Below are 22,159 nucleotides of genomic sequence, written 5' to 3'. Positions count from 1 at the left end.
CAGGTTGATCATAGCCATACTGTCTCTAACGTAACAATCTGTATTTGGAACAAAGTCCTTGATGAAATAGTCAACATACTGGCCTAGTGCAATGTTGCCTTGCTTCACCATTTTAAAAAACTGCCAATGATTACGGGTATCGCTCCCGAAACGCGTCTGACGACTTTAAGCATTGCTGGCTGTTCCTGCTGAATTGACATGCTACCTGCTTGAATAAGGATGTGAATATCATCTACCTGTGTTGGCTCTCCCATTGTGGCAAAACTTTCTGGATGTTCGTGCATAAACGCCCTGTGATTCACCACATGTGCTGTTCTTCTGTTCGCCTTTGGAAATAACAAATCCTTTGTGACAAGGTATTTTTATTTTTCAATTGAGTAAGCCACCATTCTTCATGGGGCCATAACCAGCAGAGGTGCATACAAACAAAGTTGACCTACGCGTTTCGGGTTGAGCCTTCTAATATATATATATATAATATATGATCTATATTGCACACTGGCGATTACCACTGTGTACTATACGCGAGTTTCCATAGAAAGTGTTTTTTTTGGTTTGATAATAACTTTAGTGCAGTTTGATAGCTCTTCACAAAACTTTCTAAAAAAAGTTAATTCCACCTCCGCTCCTTTCTAGGGAATGTTGGGGGGAGACTCATCGTCAAGTGGTGGTCAAGAAAAGGTGTAGGGCGGTATTCATTTTCCCCATGCAGTTTCCTATGGGGTTTTTGGACCGCGATACAGGAAAAAGGGTCAATAGACTTAAACCACAATGGCCAGAAAGCTACATCTTTACCCTATCAGTGTAATAGTTTTTGAGAAATTGAGGTTAAAAAAAAAAATGGCGAGATATGTGTCTTGCAGTACCAAACTAAAAAGTTCAAGAAGACTGATTGTCCAATGGGGAATTTTTCTTCCCTGTCGGCCAACTTGTCCCTTGAGACCAAGACAGGTCCTGCGTGGGCGAGCACTCTGATTGGCTACCTGCAGCTTGAAAAAGAATGTTGCTGTTGCCAAGGCAGGGCTCTGGGACTTAGTCCTCTTACCCTTAAAAAAATGTATTTGAAAAAATAGAAGTATACAGTGTAGGCCTACCCTGACTTCCTAGAACTTTTAGGGGTCATGGAATCTCCATGGAGCCAATTGTTTTTAAAATTTGGTTGTTTTTGGTCAGGCTTTTCCCACAGAACCCGGCATGGCCCACATGTGCTCCTGCTGGACCCGCTAAAAAAATGTTAAAAAAACAACTGTGGTGTGGGCATCTGTGTAGCGTTGTCCGCCTGCTGGGGCGATTGAGTGGGACGGGATGTTGGGCATAGATAGGGCCTGGCCAACTTCTGCCTTAAACGACTTAGTGCTGTGCGCAGCAAGGGTCGAAGAGCCATCAGGGGTGGCTGCAGGTCCTGATGCCAATCCCTTGCCATGCACTGCCGAAGGCAGCAGGCAATTAAGCGCTAGCAGGGGATTGGGTACGTGGATTGGGTAATGCCAGGCCCTGGGGCCATGCTTGCCGCGCACAGCAAGAGAGCTGTGCATGGTGGTAGATGAGCAGCCAACAGGGGTGGGCACTGAGCCTTGCCACAGGCCAGGCCCTGCAGCCTATCCCTAGCTGTGCATGTCCGAAGACCAGGGTGGGTGTTGGACACAGACTTATGATTATAAGATGTTAGTTTATGTTAAAAAAGCGGACCAATTCACTGAAAAAAATCAAAGGATGAAGTGGGATGGAGGTGTATGTAAGTGAGATGGTAAGATTTTAACCTATGATAAAAAAAATCTTAAAAAAAATCTTTAAAAAGTCACTGAAAAATACACAGATTAAAGCGAAGTTTTATATGTAGGTCCTCTAATAGTGTAAAAAGATTTTTTTTAAACCAAACAAAAACACAGAAATTCTCCAGTGGCTCATAAATGACCTAAGTACAACCTGCACCACTATGATGCATTGCTTATGGCCTCACATATTACATAACTGATGACATCTGAAAGCTGTGGTGGTGCAAATTATACTTATGTCAGTTATATATCACTGCGAATTTCGTTTTTTAAATTATTTTGTACCCTATTTTTTATAAGACCACCTGATCACTCCACTTTATATATGGTTAAAAGAGAGCTACATTAAAATAAATAAAAACATCCGGTTTGTGGCATGTGTAGCTGTGGCTAAAATATGCACTGCATATTCCTGCCATCTAGTGTCTGGCTCGGACACGTACAACTTATATTTCTTTGAAGAAGTCTTTCGAGTCTCAAGGTATTGTGACTCCTCCTATGACTGGTTTCGCGCATGGTCATTGATTCCATTGTTGTTCTTCCTTCGGATTCGGACGTGTGTTGCTGAAGCTCCGAGTCGAAGCCGTGTGGCGTTTGCCGTCTGGGCATTCCGGTGCTTCCACTACCAGTGCACAAAACAATCGTGTTTGCAGTTTTTCGTCCTGGTCTATCGGGTTCATTCTGGGATATTCGTCAATGCTTAGTTGTGGCTTCGGCCCCCCTGATCTTTCTCCTCAGCCACCCGCTTCGTGAATATGCAGGCCTTGATGGAAAGGACCACCTTTCATTATTGTCCGTTGCCACTCAAAATACTCGTGGCGCAATCGCCACTCAGTCTGCAACCTTTGCTTGTTTGTGGAGCACAATGAGACCTCATGCTCCTCCTGCCACACATTCTGGTCCAAGAAAACCCTCTGGTATCCATATGAATGGTGGTTTGCTCGAAGCAAGATGGTGCAGGAGTAAGATCTTTGGTGCAGACTTCAAAGAAGCTGACACCTCCGAATCTGCAGGGCAACCAGCCTGCTTTAGTCCAAAGCTTAGCTCTTCTTCGGAGTCCGATGGCGACAACCAGCCACCCCCACCAGGGCAACACCAGAAGAAGAATTTGACCTTGAGCACCGTGCCCCATCACTTAACCAACTGGTGACCACCGCCCTTCAGGGGGCCAGATGTTGAGTCCATCACCAGCACAACAGCCTTCCAGGCAGCCACTGCATCCCAGCCTTTGCTGGTACTGACACAAAGCATCGAAGCGGACTGACTCTGACACCAAAGCTGCTGCACAATACCCTGACTTCCGTGGTGCCGGCAGCACCCTTGATGGCTTTCCATTTCTTGGCGCAATCTCGCCATTCAGAGCCGAAACGCCCTTTGACGATGAGAATAACTTCAGAATCGCACCAGCTGTTACCGTCAAGACCAGCTTTGAAGCAAAAATACTCATCAGAACTGACTAGTCCATCCAAGGCACCTTCTTCAACAGACGGAGGACCACCTCCTCCCAAGCTGAAGAAACATTGAGATAGGGGCACCAGCTGCCTGCCTTAACTCCTGCGCCTAAAGCACCTACCCACCCTCCCACCTCCACCATGCACCATCTCCACCAACTTCGCCTGGGGGAGTCCTGACATTCCTCGTACAGAGATGATAGCCTTATAGATCCTGCAGACCCCTATGATGCCACGTACAACCCATAGCCCTGGTATTATACTTGGGATGATTATGGGGCTGTCCATACAGGCAGCAATGACCCTAACTTCTAGCCCGCAAATCCTTCCCCTCCCAATGAATACTACCTTCTATCTTGAGGCCATTTACAGGCCTGCTATCTTCTGCAAGGTGGACTTACCATCACTGAGGAGGATGACCCACACAGTGTTCAACCCAATACCTGCCCATGATCAAGGCCATGTTAAAATCCATCCACAAGGTGTTTAAAGACCAGTTTCAGGCTGGAGTAGTAACACCAAGGGTCGATTTAAAAAGTATAAGCCCCCCCCCCCCCCTCAGATTCCCCTTATATTAGAAGGCAGCTTCCCCCAGACCCTCTGGTTGTGTACATCGCCCATAAACGAGTGAATGCACAAGGTACTGGAGGTGCCCCTGCCAGATAAGGAAAACAAAAATAGATGCAGTGGCAAGAGTGGCCACACAATCTACCATCCATTAGGGCATCACCAGCTCAGCCTCTTCTCGATGTATGACTGAGCTTAGTGGGATGAGGTGGGAGAACTCCTCCAACATCTCCTAGACCATTATATAGACAAAGGTCCCTGGAGCATGTGGCCAAGGGGTAGACCATCCCAAACACCACCAACATTTGAGCCCTGGATGTAGTCGGCATCAGGAGTATTAACTCCAGCATCCTAATCCACTAGCATGCCTGAATCCGTATCTCTGACTTCAAGCTAAAAGTCCAACAGTATTTGATCAACAGGCCCTTTAATAGGGAACACCTCTTTGGGCCTCAAGTTGATCAGAAGCTGGAGAAAATAAGGAAAGGCATGGACACTAAGGCAATGGGAAACCATTTGCTGGTCCTTTCCTCGCACACCGCTTCGGTGGGGCACCAAGACCACCTCTCTGGAGGATTCTGCCTTCTACCAGAGGCAACAACTGCATCAGTAAGCCTCTCATAGTTATTCCAGGGGCACCTACAGGGTAAATAACTCAAAAGGAAGGGTTAGAGGGAGCCACTCCCGCCAAGCAGTAGATACTCTCTCCCTTCCCAAAGATCAAACAACACTTTTCGGGAGCCACAAATGTATGAGAAAATAAAAAAATACACGGACACTGCAAAGGCGATGAAAGCCCTCTAGACCCCATCAACATGTGGGTTCTGTTGGTGTGGCGCTAAGACCGCCTCTCCCGAGGGTTCCGCCTCCTAACAAAGGTGACAACTGTTGCAGTAAGCCTATGGTGGTTATTCCAGTGGTGCCTACAGGGTAACTAACTCAAAAGACATAGGTTGGGGTGGTACTACAAAGGGAGATGCTTCTACCAAGCAGGGACTCTCCCTTCCTTCCCCACGATCACACAACACCTATCTGGAGCTGCATACTGGGATTCCTCACACAATGGTAAAACACCACATCCAACCAGTGGATTCTGTCCATTATGCGACACGGCTACTGCCTGGAACTCACAGTTCCACCTCCAAACACCCGCCCCCCCCCCTACAAATACTCTCTCCCAAGCGACCTCCACTCCTCCTCTAGGAGGAACTTAACACGCTACTGCTCGAAGGGCTATAGAGTCTGTTCCGCTGCACCACCAAGGCAAAGGGGTATATTCCCTGTACCTTCGCATTCCCTAGAAAGACGGGTCCCTCAGGCCCCTCAACAAGTACATTCTGTTGGAGCATTTCCACATGGTCACGCTCCATGATGTCATCCCACTGTTGCAACAAAGCGATTTCATGGCCGTTCTCGACCTGAAGGACTCTTATTTTTACTTCCCAGTCCATACTTCCAATCGCCGTTACCGCAGGTTCGTGGTAAGTGGGAAGGAACTTTCAATTGAATGTTCTGGCCTTCGGGGTAACTACAGCGCCCAGGGTCATTACCAAATGCCTTGCAGTTGTAGCCGCTCATCTCAGGAAAAGCAACATCCACATATTTCCATACCTCGAGGAATGGCTGATAAAGAGTACCAGCAGAGAACAGTGTTTTTCACACACTCAGATAACCTTTGATCCCCTCCACGATCTTGGCTTCGCTTTCAGTCTGGGCAAATCCCACCTCCACTCACTTCAGATACAGCCCTTTTTAGGGGCAATCCTAAATAGAATCCCAGGGAAGGCTTATTGCAACCCTGAAAGGGTTTAAGTCTTCCAGCACCTGCTGCCTCTTTTTCAACCAAATTGCCAGTTAACAGTCAGGGAGGTGATGCACCTCATGGAAATGATGGCCTCCTGCATCGCAATCGTCCCCCCCCCCCCTTGCACAATTACACATGTGTTTGTTCCAGTAGTGCCTAAGTGCTCAGTGCAAGCAGAGGGTCTAGTGTTGATTTGGGCCGGCACCCATCACACTCTGCAGTGGTGGAACAGCAAAACATGCTGCGGGGCAGGCCCTTTCTAGACTCAATCCCACAGCTGATTATTACTACGGACGCCTCCATTACAGGTCAGGGGGTGCATCTGCTGGATACGACTGTTCAGGGTCTACAGAAGCCCTTTTAGCAGCCTTTCCATAGCTACCAACTAAAGTTGCTGGCAGTCCAATTCACACTCGAACATTTTTACTGCCAAATGCATCACAAAACAGTCCTGATCATGACCACATGACTGCTTTGTATTACCTTAGGAAACAGGGGTGTACACACTCTCCCCAGTTGTCCAGGTTGGCGCAGAACATTTGCCAGTGGGTGATTCACCACAGGGTTCACCTGCTAGCGGAGTACCCTGTGATAGTGGACAACTAGTTTGCAGACCTACTCAGCAGGATGCAGCAATAAGCCCAAGAGTGGGAACTTCACTCCCAAGTCATGTTTCCTTCCAACGCTGGGGGTTCCCCGTTCGCAACCGCAGAAAATGCCAAATGCCCAAACTTCGCCGCCAGGTTACCGCTTCTACAGTCCATAGACAATACGCTTTTCCGCCTCTCCAACTTCTTCCGTTCATGGTCCAGAGGCTGACGGACCTCTCAACTTCATCCTGGTAGCACCCACGTGGGCTATGCAGCTGTGGTTCACAACCCTGCTCAAGTTGTCAATAGTCCCACACGAGAGGATCCCCAACAGGTGGTCTGTTTCACTCAGCACCAGGGTACAGTCTGGCATCCCAACCCGAGGCAGCGCAACCTAGCAGTCTAGCTCCTGAGGTCTTGAAGTTTGGTTATCTAAATATGTCAGCTGAGTGCATGTGCCTACTTAAAGATTCTTGACGTCAGAATACCAGAGCCTGCAATGCAGCAACATGGAAGAGGTTTGTTCACTACTGTGTAACCAAATAGATTGATCTCCTTAAGCCTGCAGTACAAGATATTGTCTGCTATTTTCTGGCACACACTCTAGCTCACACCTCCTATTTGTTTATATTTGACTGCAGTGGCAGCATAACTGCAGAAGAGGGAACAGTCTTAACTTTTCAAATTCACAGTCATTGAAGCCTTAATGGGGTAACTGAAAAAGGTTATCCCTCCTAGGTTATGTCCATTCCCTTCCTGGAACCTGAAATAGAGTTCTCACTAGACTCGTGGCCCCCCGTTCGAGCCCCTTCACTTGTGCTCTCTTCAGCTTCTATCATGGATAATAGCATTTCTGGTCACTATTACTTCCTTTTGGCGACTCAGTGAGATTCAAGCCTCACCCTGGAAGAACCTTTATTGAAGGTTCACGCAGAAAGAGTGATCCTCCGGACTAAGAAATTTTTTAACCGAATGTTATTTTCTTCTACCTTAACCAAACAGTTCAACTGCCGGTGTTCTTTCCGCATCCAGATTCTGTTGCAGAGAAAGCTCTTCACACGCTAGATATTAAGAGGGCCCTCATTTACTACATCAATCAGACTAAAGCTTTTGCACCTCACAGCAGTTGTTTGTCGCCTACACTAAACCACACAACAGTAAGGCTATTTCTAGAGCAGGAGTGGTGCGCTGGCTAGTCAAGTGTATTTAAGCCTGCAATGCCAAACCCAAATGTCAACTCTCTGTTCCACCAAGGCCCCATTCTACAGCCAATAAGGCCACTTCTATGGTTTTTCTGGGAAACATCCCATGAGCTGACATATGTAAGACAGCTACCTGGTCCACACCACACACATTCACTAAACACTACTCTAGATGTCCTAACTCCTTAACAAGTCCAAGTGGGCCAGGCTATACTATGTATACTTTTTCAATTTTCTAGAACATCCTTTGCCTAGCCACTGCTTCCTTTTTGGGGCAACTTCTGTAGTCTTATGCAGAGCATGTGTATCGACAGCTACATATACAACAAACTTAAAATGTTATGTTCGAGGCATGTGAGCTGTAGATCACAGGCTGTTCATAGCCTGCCAAATAGTGTTGGGGCCGGATGTTTGCACTTTGTTTTTTCAATTAGAAGAATTTTTTCCAGTCACGTGGTAGGTGACTCATCCTTTCGGAAACACAAAGAAAAACCTTCCGTCTCAGGCTCGAGTCGGTCCCATGCCGGCACCAAGCCAAAATCCTCGGCGCCGAAATCCAAGCACGTCCTGGTCCACGTTCCATCTTTGTCAAAGCCTAAATCTTCGATACGGAAGAGTTCGGCACCGAAACCTTCGATGCCAAAATATGCAAGTAAATATAAAAGGACTCCGACAAAAGAGCCTTGGTCCGATCTTCCACCTTCAGATCCGAAACAAAAAGAACTGGTTATTAACCAAGATACTGGACATATTCATGGCAAATTGCCTGAAAAAAGGGAAATTGGGCCAACAGGATGAGCACCACATCCCCCTGAAGAAAAGGAATGTGGGTACAAACCCTTCACCACCTTATTTGCCACCTCTTTCACCTACTAATCCTCAATTACTCATCACACCCACTAATTCACTACCACCACTATCACCTGACCCAGAGGATGAAGGGGATGGGGGAGATGAGGATAAGCCACAAGATGTTGACCTATGGGAGGATCATGATACTGATACACACACAGATACTGACCCTGACTTATACCCGTCCAGGCCATCACTACCGGACGACAATATAGGCTACATTGAGCTTCTTAATAGGGCTGCTCATTACCATGGGATGGAACTACATAAAGAGGCTTTAGAGGAGAACTTCTTGTTTGAGACCTTAAGATCCACTCCGAAAACTACACATACACTACCAATGCTTAAGGGGATGCTTAAGCATACAGATGAGGTTTTTAAAGATCCTGCAAGGGCAAGAATCATCACGCCCATGGTTGAGAAGAAATATAAGCCAGCACCTACTGACCCTGCCTACATCAACGGTCAGCTGCCCTTAGACTCTCTGGTGGCTTCTAATGCTTGCAAGAGAGCTAACTCACAGACCACAGGTGGGGCCCCTCCTCCTGATAAGGAGTCCAAGTTAATTGATGCCTCTGGCAAAAGGGTAGCCTCACAAGCAACTAATCACTGGTGCATTGCTAATGCTCCGGCTTTGCTAGCCAGATATGATAGGGATCATTACAGTGAGCTAGAAAAACTTATGCAATTTCTGCCTGATGAGCACAAATCTAAGGCAAATGATCTTATCCAGGTGGGAAAACTTATCACCAATACCTCCATCAAGTGCCTATTAGATGCAGCAGACACAGCTCGTGCAGTAAACACCAGTGTACTGCTACTTAGACACGCATGGTTGAAAATGTTGGGTTTCAAACCTGAAGTACAGGCCTCCATTCTCAATCAGCCTTTTGATAAAGAACACCTCTTTGGTCCAGCATTTGATACCTCACTGGAAAAAATGAAGGACACTGAGGTCGCAAAGTCCATGGGGGCTTTACAGTTACCTGCGAGTAGGGGTTCCTTTCAGCGCCCCTTTTACAGGGGTGGCTTTAAAAATATTACCACAGAAAATCCCTTCTCCTCTTACAAGGGCAACAACCAAATACCCTCATCAAGAGGCTATTTTAGAGGAGGTTTTAGAGGAAACAATGGTAATGGAAGAGGCAAAGGCAACTCCACACGCACTTCCCCCGCAAAAAACAAACAGTGACTTTCTTCCACTACCCCGATCATTCCACTCATGTAGGGGGACGTCTCTCTCAATTTCTCCCTGTCTGGAACACCATCACTTCAGACAAATGGGTTTTACAAATTATCCAATATGGTTACTGCCTGGAACTTACAGACACTCCCCCAAACATTTTTCCAAGATCACACGCAATGTCACAGGAACATCTTACCCTTCTAAAAAAATAAGTTCTCTCTCAGTTGGAAAAAGGAGCGATAGAACCAGTCCATTTAAAACATCAAGGGACCCAGGTATACTCCCTATACGTATTCATTCCCAAAACGGACTGCTCGCTCAGGCCTATTCTAGACCCCAGAGAACTTAATCTATACATTCAGTCAGACCATTTTCACACGGTCACTCTCAGCAAGTGCTCCTGCTCCTTCAACAAGTTGACTTTCTGTCCACTCTGGACTTAAAGGATGCCTATTTCCATATTCCAATACATCCCGCTCACAGCAAATACCTCAGGTTTGTAGTAGCAGGCTAGCAGTTCAAGGTGGTCCCATTCGGAGTAACTACCGCACCCAGAGTTTTCACCAAGTGCTTGGCAGTAGTCACAGCTCATCTTCGAAAACACATTCACATCTTCCCATATCTGAACGACTGGCTCATAAAAGCCAGCTCGCAAGAAAGCTGTCTTCGTCACATTCACAAAACAGTGCAGTTGCTCCACAATCTTGGATTCTCCGTAAACCTGTCCAAGTCCCAGCTACAGCTATTAAATACACAGGCGTATCTGGGAGCCATAATAGATGCACAAAAATCTTTTGTCTACCCCAATCAGACCAGAATCCACAACATGCAGAATCTACTGTGCCAGTTTCAGCCGCAACACTCATTGCCAGCTCGAGTGTTCATGCAGTTACTAGGGATGATGGCGTCTTGCATACTAATAGTTCCTTATGCAAGACTTCACATGCGTTCCCTTTAGGAGTGCTTAGCACATCAGTGGAACCAGGCTCAGGGTCTGTTATCAGTTCTAGTGTTGGTGGACGGCCGCACCCATCTCTCTCTACAGTGGTGGAATACACAAAACCTTTCAAAAGGGCAGCCCTTCATAGACCCAGTTCCACAGATAGTGCTAACAGCAGACACATTGCTCACAGGTTGGGGAGCTCATCTCCAGACACATACAATTCAGGGCACCTGGAGCCTGCAGCAAAAGCAGCTTCACATAAATCATCTAGAGCTGCTAGCAATTTTTCTAGCGCTCCAAGCATTTCACGTTCATCTAGTAGGCAAAGCTGTCCGTACAGACAACATGACAGCAATGTACTACATACAAAAATAGGGGGGGGGGGGAGACCCACTCTCCAGCTGTCACAACTAGCACAGACCATCTGGAGATGGGCCATACGTCACAAAATGTTTCTCCTTGCAGAACACCTTCCAGGAGTAAACAATCCGATTGCAGATCTGATCAGTCGTCGAAGACAACAGATCCACGAATGGGAACTCCACCCTCAAGTACTCCTCCAATTCTTCCAAATGTGGGGTTTTCCGGACATAGTTCTATTCGCCACACACCTAAATGCAAAATGCCCAAGCTTCGCATCCAGACATCCACACCCATTGTCCAAGGGCAATGCACTATGAATGAATTGGTCAGGGATATTTGCATACGCTTTTCCACCTCTCCCACTCATTCCATTAGTGGTTTGGAAGCTCAGACAGGTGTCCCGTACATTAATCCTAGGTGGTCCTTCATGCGCCCAACAACCCTGGTTCACAACTCTGCTGGAGCTCTCAGTAGTTCCTCACCAAAAACTACACCTCACTCCCAATCTTCTCACTGAGAGCCATGGAGAGATAAGACATCTAGATCCCAGCCATCTCAATCTTGCGATCTGCCACCTGAAATCTTAGAGTTTGGCTACCTTAATCTTCCACTAGACTGTATGAATATTATCAAAGAGGCTAGACGTCCTACCACCAGGGCATGCTATGCAGCAAAGTGGAAGAGGTTTGTGATATACTGCAATAACAATAAACTAGATCCACTGGACGCTTCCGTTCAAAATATCATTTGCTATTTACATCTGCAGCATTCCAATTTAGCGTATTCTTCCATACGTCTACATCTTGCTGCAATAGCTGCATATCTACAAAACAGACAATACCTGTCTCTTTTTAGAGTGCCTGTCATTAAAGCATTTATGGAGGGACTTAAAAGAATCATTCCTTCAAGACTTCCACCTGCTCCAGTGTGGAATCTCAACATTGTTCTCACCAGGCTAATGGGTCCACCCTTTGAGCCATTGCATAGATGTGAAATACAATTTCTCACTTGGAAGGTAGCTTTCCTCATAGCTATCTCATCTCTGAGGAGAGTGGGTGAGCTTCAGGCACTAACCATAAAAGAACCATTCTTACAAACACACCAAAACAAAGTGGTTCTTCGGACCAACCCTAAATTTCTACCAAAGGTCATTTCTGCCTTTCATATCAACCAATCTGTTGAATTGCCTGTGTTCTTCCCTCAACCAGATCTAGTGGCAGAATGTGCTTTACACACTGGATATGTGAAAAGAGCAATTCTTTACTATATAGAAAGGACGAAACCTTTCCGCAACACAAAACACCTATTGGTTCGCTTTTACTCCACCACATAAAGGCAATTCAATATCAAAATCAGGCATTGCAAGGTGGAAAGTCAAGTGCATTCAAATATGCTATGCAAAAGCGAAAAGGACACTAACAATTCCCCCTAGAGTGCACTCCACATGCAAACTAGGGGCTTCTATGGCCTTCTGAGGAAATTCTATGGCCTTCTGAGGAAATTCTATGGCCTTCTGAGGAAATATACTCATAGATGATACCTGAAAAGCAGCATCAGGTCTACACCTCACACATTCACAAAACACTATTGTGTAGATGTGTTAACGAGACAGCAAGCTAGTGTGGGCCAAGCAGTTTTACGTACACAGTTTCAGACAAATGCAACAGCTACAGGTTAGCCACCGCTTTGGGAGACAACTGATTAATAGTCTATGCACAGCATGTGATCTACAGCTCACATGCCTCGAACGGAAAATGCTACTTACCAAGTATGCATCTGTTCTTGGCATGTAGAGCTGGGTACCTATACCTGTTGCAGTTACATCTTACTTAGATACATATATACATGGACATCTCTTACCACTCTTACTAACTCCATTATCACCCTCTGCGGCAAACAATCGAACAATGGAGTCGATGCCCATGCATACTATCACCGAAAGGAGTCACCAACCTCGTGATTAGAAAAGACTTCTTCGAACAAAAACAAAGTGCAAACATCCAGACCCAACACTAGATGGCGGGCTATGCACAGCATGTGACTGCAGCTTAACATGCCAAGAACAGACGCTTACTGGGTAAGTAGCATTTTCCTTGCCCTGTAAGCATCTGTTTGTGGCATGTAGTGCTGTAGATTCGCATGCGCCCACCCTCCCTCCTCCCTGTAAGCCTTTAGCTGTTGCAACTATATAAATGCTTATATATTTAGATGTGTATATTTGAGATGTTTATATATTTCCTCTACTTTCCTTACTTTTCATACACACTTTTGCATGGTCATCTTTTATCACTTTCTTTTCCATCTCCTTCCTCACCCGCCGTGTGGGAAAACAATGGAACCGATGTTCATGCGCAATACCAGTCATAGGAAAAATCGCAATACCTTGTAACTCAAGACTTCTTCGAAGAAAAACAAGTTGTACATGTCAGAGCCCAACACTAGATGGCAGGAGTATTTAGAGCATGTAAATCTACAGCACTACAGGCCATGGGCAGATGTTTTTCATTTTTCTTTGTTAATGATTAAGTGATCTATTTAAAGGAATTGAGTCCGTATTAATTTATTTAAATCAAGTGTAATTTAAATATACATATTAGAGTAAGTCAAAAGAGAAATTTTCAAATAGTTAATAGGTTCGATTTAAAAAAATATTTATATTGATGTATACAATATATATATGTAGTTTACTTTAATACATATATATGCTAAAAATAATGCCAGCAAAGCTGCGAAGTAAAATACCACTGATGTAAATTAACGCAATACAGAGATACCCATGAAGTAAAGACCGTGCTCTAATCATTCCAGACAAAAAAAAATGTGATGTAACAACTGACATTCCTTTATCACAGAAGGGGTAACGTAGCATACTCTTTATGAGCATGTCATTTTAGTTTATTATTTATGGATCACTATTCTCTATCTCGTTTACACCAAGCCCTTTACCAGTATTTATGGAGATGGTATAATAAATGCAAGAAAAGCTAACAAAGAGCAGTAATTCAAGAAAGAGAAAAAATAAGTCCCAAAACAATTAACCATGACGAAATGTTGGTAGCATCTATGAGTGTGCCTAGCCTTGTGGCCTTATGGGATCCTCGTCTATTGCTTCATTCTTGCCGTAAGCCAGAAATAAATGAACTTTTTTCGTTTCTGGCTTTGTGCCTTGTGGTTGCTGAATTCTTAATGCTGTCCAGGCACTTGACACATTCTGGGTTCTTACTGATTATTGTGTCTGCTGTATTTATTGAGACCAACCACTCCTGTAATAATGGTGATATATGAAAGAATCCCTCTCCTGACAGCTATGGATAAAGTGACCTTGACCTGTTTGTGGCATCTTGTTGGCCAGTTGGTGCCATGCCAATCTCCAAAGACTGCTCTGATTAATTTTACCCATAACTTATGGAGTAGCAAAGATTTGGTCCAATTCCTTCGAAGTGACATTACATTATACAGAGGGAGACCGAGAGCGATGCGACTCATGTTCCATTCTCTGCGATGACACATTTCCACTCGTCAGTGGAGATGATCTTCGAGTTATTCACAGAGGCCATTCCCTGCCCACAAACCAGGATAGAAGTCCATCTGCCCTTTAGAGCGACAATAAAGCAGTACATGTGCGACTAAAGGCTGTGAAGCAGATTCAATACAAAGTTTTTAATCTTCACTGTTGCACAGCCCATAAATTCTAGGGGTGGGCGGAGCTCAAGGACTTACAAGAAAACTCTGCAAGATTCCACGGAGTTCCATGAGCAGGCGGAATTAGACAGGTCACACTGCTTGTGCTGGCTTTTAGCGCTGGGAACTCATTCAGCACCGAAAAATCAGCGCAAACAGCACCACGCAGCGCACTGGGTTGTCGCTGCTACTCAAGTTGATTTTGCTGCCACTCGAGTAGATTTTCTACTGAAGTGGCAGCTTTCTGACCGCAAACGGTTGCGACCGCCCGCGTTGGATGAAATCTCTCCCGGTGCCCTCCTATTGACTGAGCCGAAACTCGCTTGCTATCAAACCGTTGGCGAGCTTCACACGAGAATAAAACTTTGCCACGCCAGAATTTGGCCAGAGCGCAGATCAAATTAGTAACACAGAGTGGCCAAAAGTCCGTCAACATGCCGGTGGAGTGGAATTTATCACCCAACCCTAATAAATACCACAAACTCACCTGTACCTATGCCAGTTGGGTGTGCCATTTTAGAGTACCTACGTACTTGCACCAAGATGCCTTATGTGAAAGTGGGTACCTGCTGCAAGAATGGGGTACCATAAGCTTCAGGTGAGACACTCCTGAGGAACCTATGGACCCATTCTGTTGTAGATGTAGCAACATGTATCTATTTTCAGTGTGAGGTGAATAAACAAGTAAAAGAAGGGATATGCCATACTGAAACAGGCTGGTCCCACAAAGTTTCAAAGTGAGCCTTGAATAAAAAATCCAGAGATCACCTTTAATTAATGCTAATAACCAATCTCAGGAATCCTGGATTCTTAAGTGAGGATATATAGCCTATGGTTTCTAATTGGAAATGTATGTTTTGTGTTAATAATATCCGCTTTGTGACTGTTCAATATCTTGAGATGAAACCACTGGCTCTTTCAGTCGATGCAGTTCATGCTTGCTCTCTGTTTTTGCCTTTGCTCGCAGGTACTATTTTGTTCTATTCTCATGTTTGTGTGTTGTAAACATTCCAGACCTTTTGAACAGTCAGTGGAGCTGCTTTTGATCATATGAGACACCCTGTACGTTTGGAGAAACAGCATAATTTTTTTTGCATCAAACATGGTTGGTTCTTTCTTTGTAAGATATGAAAAACAAAACATTGACCTTGCTGCTAGTAACAATGAAAAAAGCAGAAGTGGGAATGTTTTTAACCAGAATGTATAAGTAAAAGCAATGCAGTTAGTCTGGGTATTGACATTTTTCTTCTATTTCCAGGGGGGGAGCAAACACCAACTCCTAAGGACTTTGCTGTTCATGTAAGCATAGACACTCCTGCCAAACCATCTTCCCCGGAAGCCTTGGTGTGTAGCAGCTCCAGTAACCAACCATCCTCCATCATTGGGGACAACACAAGTGGTAAAGACAGCATTAAAGCAGCCTCTTGGAACCTCTGTTTCAGCAAGACGAGGGGACGGGGCCGTGGCCGTGGCCGGGGCCGGGGCAGGGGTAGAGGCCGTGGCCGAGGCATGGGCAGAGACCGAAGCTTGGGACGGGACCAGGGCAACTATTACCAGGACCAATGGCGGCTGGAGTACATGATGGATTACAACAGCGCAAAGAATGGGCTGGTGTGCATGGTGTGTGGTTGTTCAATACCGACATTAAAACTCAGCACCATTAAAATGCATATTCAGCAGAAGCACCCAGACACGACTTACCTGAGTAACCAGGAGAAGGCAGTCATCATGGAAGAGTGGGCCCATAGGATAGCTGAGGATAATTCCAGCAGCAGCATGACGAACGCTGACACAGTTCCCGCAACTAAGAACGACAACAAGATGTGTGTGGAGATTTCTGGTAATGTGTTTGGTTTTACTTTAGCTTGCTGTTTGGAAGTGCAGACTCAATCTCTCCAAGTCTAACTTGTGTGAAAGAAATAGATCTTAATATCCACACTTTACAAAAAAAAAAAGGTGACCACTAGTAACATCACAATTCAAGAGTCTACATTTAAGGTACATACATTCAGGAGACAAAACTTTGTAAACGGTTTTACAAATTTTGTGGGAAGGAATATGTTACTGCACAACCTGACCTCGATATGTACTTATGATATGATAGGATAAATTATTGTAAAACGCTCAAAAGCCCAGAGGCGTCTTGGGGCTGCAACTGTCTGGAAGATATTAAGTTAAGTTTACTAATTTACAAAGAGTCAAGTTTTTTAAAAGTCTTTTTGAAGAAACTGAGAGAAATCGCATGTTTAAACAAGCATTGGCATAGCCAATAGGTCTCGCCTTTGGGACCTTATAAGTGTTTAGCCATGCAACAGTTGGTGTTGTTGCACTAAGGATATTGTGCTGCATAACTAAATACTTATAAGGTCCCAAAAGCGAGACCTATTGGCTATACCAATGCTTGTTCACAATGCTCCAAGGCAAAAGTATTGGCGTTCATACGGGTGTAGCCCCCACCGGCACAAAATACAGCAAGCCATATTCAAATACTCATTTCTTGATCAATTACTGTACCCAGCATTGATACAGGCATTTATGCCATCCTCCATTGACTTTTGTGGACTAGACACTTACCTTGTTGGGATATATGCAGAGGGAAAAAAGCATTGCTGGAAGATCCCAAACACCATCTCAGTTCTTGTAGCACTCCTTCCTTTCAGTGCAGGTCCCTATACTAAGACTCTCGCTTCCACTGGCTATCGTATCTCCCTTACACTGACAGTTTTCACAAATAAGCTAAAACCTTGTCCGTTTGACTCGTCACTTTTTAAGCTAGTAAAAAGATCCCCAACCAGCTGGTAAGTGCAATCTAATTGTTGTTAGTCAAACTGTGAAAGAATTTGCCAACCCTTGAAATCTAAAAATTTTGCACCAGATCAAAACCGACTTCAAGGACGGCGTCAAAATTAAACTTGAACTGGCTGGCATTACTGCTTGACATGTTACTGCTTGACATTCAAGTGGCATTTGACACACTGAGCCCTTTTACATCATTATGCAGACTCAAAGGGCTTGCAAACTTAAGAACGAAATTCATTGCAGAAAGGATCTTCATGATCACTCACTCTGCCACACCTTTTTAATCATCACCATTTTAACACAGAAGTAACTGTTTCAAAAGGAACTACTATACAGTACTTTCTTTTAAACACGTAGATGAGTCCAGTCCCTACCATTATAAACACTTTTAAAATCTCTCAGTACAACTACAATAAAGCCAGCCAGAGGTCATCCTGAAGCTGGAAAAGCACATGAACAACATGTCTGGCCCTTTCCTACTTGCCGCTAAAATGAATGATTAGCAACTTATTGTATTAAAAAAACATAAAGCCCTTGAACATTATCTACTATCCTGCTAAGTCCCAGTGGATTAAAAAAAATTCGAGAAATCCCCGATTGCAGCAAGATCATATTCATCAGTTATTAAGGTCAGTCTTCACTTGTACCTCCAGTAAATGAAGTAATTTAACCTCTTTTCAAACACTGCGGACCCCAAGGCACGTTTTATCTGTTCACAAATTACGACCACACTAGCGTAGTGGATTTTCTCTCCATTCAAGGTTAAACAGCATGATCTATTCATTTATACAGCGTTCACTCATACCATAATGAAATGTATTTCATTCAAACTGCACCATGTTTAGTCTCCATCGCAGACCTTAATTTCTTTTTGTGTTCAGCAGTTGCCGTTCAAAGTTTATGGTCGAAAACATAACTTCTAAATTCAACACACTTCCATACATTATTAGTAAGATTACAGTAAATACGAGTCATGTAGCCTCTATATTATTAAGTATGAATAAAATGATAGAGAGGAAAAAAAAAAGAGTATCGAAATAGAAGAACAAATAGCTGTGATAAGAGTCCTTATAGAGAAGCGGTTGAGGCGATTCACACATGTTCTAGTTGCATATATAACTGGGATTTACATAATATGTAGCCTTTTCAGTCTGATGTGTGGTAGCTGTAAAGTTGTGATGCACTTCTCGTCATTCCTGGCTCAAAATCAACAATGAGCTTGCTTATCGGTTCAAGGCACGGCCATCATACACAGGATCAAGAGTGACAAAGTTAACTAGATATTTTGTCCTTTTACAAGGTTGATTTGTGCTCACTTCTCCAGTACACACTCGTCCTTTCTTTGAGGATATCACAAACGACTAAAATACCTTATAATCGTGAAATGTAAAACCAGTAAGTAAACCACAGAAAACTGCGTTTCATCCATGAAAGGTCTCCAACAGTCCCTGGCAACGAACACCCTCAGGTTTTGGCGACTTGGTTTATCCGCGGTATGTACGTAGAGTAGGTAAAACGGGTTCTACCTTATGAAATCGAGATATTTCCGTGGAATAGTAAAGCATGAATGGCCGTTGTTTTCAAAGAACATTCACCTTATATAGCGGAGAAAATGCATATGCAACGGCCACTGAGGCGGCTGTCGAAGACACTGGCAATTATTTCATTGGGTGATGTTATGAAATGTCAAGAACGTTCTTTAAAAGAGGGGCCATTTTCCCTTTCTCCGTGATCGAAAATAAAATGCAAGATAATATATTTTTCACTGGCCATTGTCTTTGACGTGATTCATAAAAACGTAACGGCATATGTAACAAGATAAAGGCACGCACATAGCCGTGCCGGTGAGGAAAGAAGACGACGAACTGAAGCGCAGCGTCCCTTAAACGGGCACCGTGCTGTTAAAATAAAAGTTGTGTGGCAGTGTCGCGGCGGGGGAGGGGCAGGGGAGTGTTCAGAGAGCAAGCGAGAGGAAAGACAGATGGCGCCTGATCGGGCGCTGAAAGCTGGCGGTTGCGTGCGTGCATGTTCGCGTGGACGCAAGCGTTAGGCCAGCCAAAGCATAGGGTAGCACTTTGAAAACCCACCTACTAAATATCTCGCAGAACAGCGCATGCGCTGGCGAGACCTAAAAAAAAAAAAAAGGACAGTGGAGGACCTGCAGGATGTTGCTTGATAATGCAAAGGAGTTTGGAGATTAGGAGAATCAGGGTCATTAAAATGGTATCTGGTAACTGGTAAGCTATTGTCATCATGCACATAGTTTATACTCGAATAGCACAACATTACACAGTCAACAAAGCCCCTCAGTGCCATTTTAATTTCCTTTTATCAAAGGATTGCTACTTCCCTTATTTTGCAAAGGGAAGAATGTAGGTGCTAAATACGACTATCGAAATAAGGGTTAAGAGCCCATCATTATTTTAGGATTAGTTTTTAGTGTAAAAATGAATGTTTAATTATATATAATAATATTTCCACGTGACTGCTAAGTCACTGCAATTTATGCAAGACTTACTGAGTCAGCCTTCCGCGTGGTAAAACAAGTCTTGGGCTTAATCTAAAGGATCAGTTGTTTTTCATTATATACTTTGGTGCAAGAGTCTGTTGTATGGTTTAAATTTACCATTAAAAGCATGAAGCCCATCAGTTACTTACGGGACGCTTTGGAGGAATGTCAAGATCACAGGCAAAACAACAATGCAGCGATAAAATATTACTTGCAAATCAACAGGAAAGTGATGAGATTAATAATGCTTGTACTTTGTAATTCAGCTTGCCCTCCAAGAACTGTCAGAGGCCAAAAAACACCTTGTCCAGATTACATTTTTCTAGAAAACAATGTAGTGTGTGCTGAGATGTTGTCCGACCGAAGCCCATGATTGCCTAGCAACAGGAGAGAAACGATGATGGGCGAGTTTCCCCCAATCGGGTTGAAAAATACCTACTCTGAACAAAGGGTAGAGATAGAAAACATCTTATTTATTAGTGGAACCAGTTTCCGGGAGGGTGTCTTACAGAACAAAAAGTAGGAAAGTGCATGCATCCATGTTCATCCTGGCCAGCCTGCAGGTGAACCACAAAGTAACTCCATGGATTCACATGTTGATGTGAAAATTTCACGCACAGTATACACTCACCCACTTGTCTCCTACTTGCCACCCCCTCTCCAGCACTAGAATAAGCATTTTAAATAAAAAGTACTTACCCACGGCGGCACGTCCTCCATCCTCTTTGGTGTTCCACTTCTGAATCTGCAGTCGAGTTCCCCTAACCAGTCCAGAATCTGCTCTCATGCTGTTAACCAGCATGAGAGAAGTGCCTGGATTGGAGGGAGAGGGCTGGAGGACGCTCCTTCAGGCTCTGTAGGCCTTTGCTTGGTCTCTACCCAGCTGTCTAAGACAGCTGAGTGGAGAGCTTCAGGGTGCGCATGTCACTTTGGCTGCCCCCAAGACAGCCGGCCAAAGTGCACATGTTCCTTTGAAGCATCCAACCAGACACCGCTCCTGTCTTGGCAGCAGAGGACAAACCCCCCATGTCTGTGGGTTCGGGGTTGGCTGGCTGCTGCAATGCACAGGTTGGAAAAAAATAATGGCAATGAAATATTTTTATTGCCATTTTATTTTTCCTGCACTGCCGCCAGCAGGCAGGGGTCGACGCTCCCCCCGCCCTCATGCAGAAACCGCCGCTGGTTCCACGTGTGCCGATAGACAAGAGCCTGGGCTGAGCTTTACAGTGGTGATTTGGTATGCAATATCTTCACAGGGATAGAGGTAAAAATGCCTGCCCATGGACTAGAATCGTGCTGGCACCTCATGTTGCCAGTCACCTCATAGCCAGGAATGAGAGGGCTGTAGCCACCCTCATTCAGAGTGTGGGTGCACTTTTGGGGTCACCCAATTAGATCCTAGCAGTACTACTGCTGGACCTTAAAGCAAATTGGGAAATACCCCTGGCGTATTCAAAGATTGTGAAGTTCACTGGAGTTAAAATCCAGGGATCATTTCCAAGCCACTCACTGGACTTTCTTGCCACTGATATGGCATCTTCATGGTCATGGACTGTCATGTTGTGCATACCTTCACCGTTCCCGGCTGTCTGTGAAGTCAAGTGGCACACAAGGTGAGGTTCGTTTATGGAATATAGATGATACATAGACAGGTGAGCACTGACTGTGCAATCCAGATTGGTGTTATGAAGGAGGGAGGACCCTTCTGGTGTCCTGGGTGACAAGAGGTGGTTCTATGAGTGACAGGAACGCAGATGGTTAGTTACTCTTCAGGATTGGTAGGCAACTGAAAGGGCAGTAAGAGCGCTTTTGGTGGAGTCAGGGTAAGGTAGGCCGAAAGTACAAAACAATTAATGTGACCTTTATTCTGACCACATGGTGCGAGTGTGAAGACCTTGGGCAAGCGACAGATGCAGGTCTAGGAAGAGGGGGAGGGTAATATCTAAATTAAATTCGTTTTTTCATTATGTAATATTGGTACATTATCTAGTTTGTAATGAAGTGAATGATCTCTCCTTTAATACAATGTAGTGCTGGCAGCCTTTCCATCTATTTCTTAAACGCAGCTTTTAAATAACCCATTGTCTTCTTAACAGATATACAAACTCTTCTTCTAATCTGGAACAATATTCCCCACTGGTGTGGCTCAAATGTCTACATTTCCAGCCGTACCAGTCCGATGTGGTTGAGTAGGACAATTTACTCTGCACACTTTTACTCCGCCTGCCAGTACCCCGTAGTTTTTACAAAGCAAATTCTTTTACAACGCAGGGCTTTACAACGCAATCCATTACGACGCATTCCCCCTCACAACTCAATTTACTATTCTAACTCCACGGGGCGTTACTTTGGGGAATGTGTTGTAATAGTTTGCGGTATAAAATCCTGTGTTGTAAAAGATTTTGCGGTGTAAAAAATGTTAGGTAAAGCTATGCGG

At 44.6% G+C, this 22,159-nt stretch overlaps 1 protein-coding gene across 1 annotated transcript in view; it reads left to right on the top strand.

The window, feature by feature from the left end:
* ZFTA (zinc finger translocation associated) overlaps positions 1–22,159 on the top strand; it is a 153,372-nt gene that overhangs the window by 94,915 nt on the left and 36,298 nt on the right. Inside the window, exon 5 of the mRNA XM_085625913.1 lies at positions 15,673–16,254. Within this exon, the coding sequence (XP_085482039.1) occupies positions 15,673–16,254 (582 nt within the window). The remainder of the gene's footprint in view (positions 1–15,672; positions 16,255–22,159) is intronic.

The sequence above is a fragment of the Triturus cristatus genome, chromosome 9 (assembly GCF_964204655.1).
Source record: "Triturus cristatus chromosome 9, aTriCri1.1, whole genome shotgun sequence".
NCBI lineage: Eukaryota > Metazoa > Chordata > Amphibia > Caudata > Salamandridae > Triturus > Triturus cristatus.
Note: the sequence above shows the minus strand (reverse complement) of the source record. Positions and strands in the feature narration are given on the sequence as shown.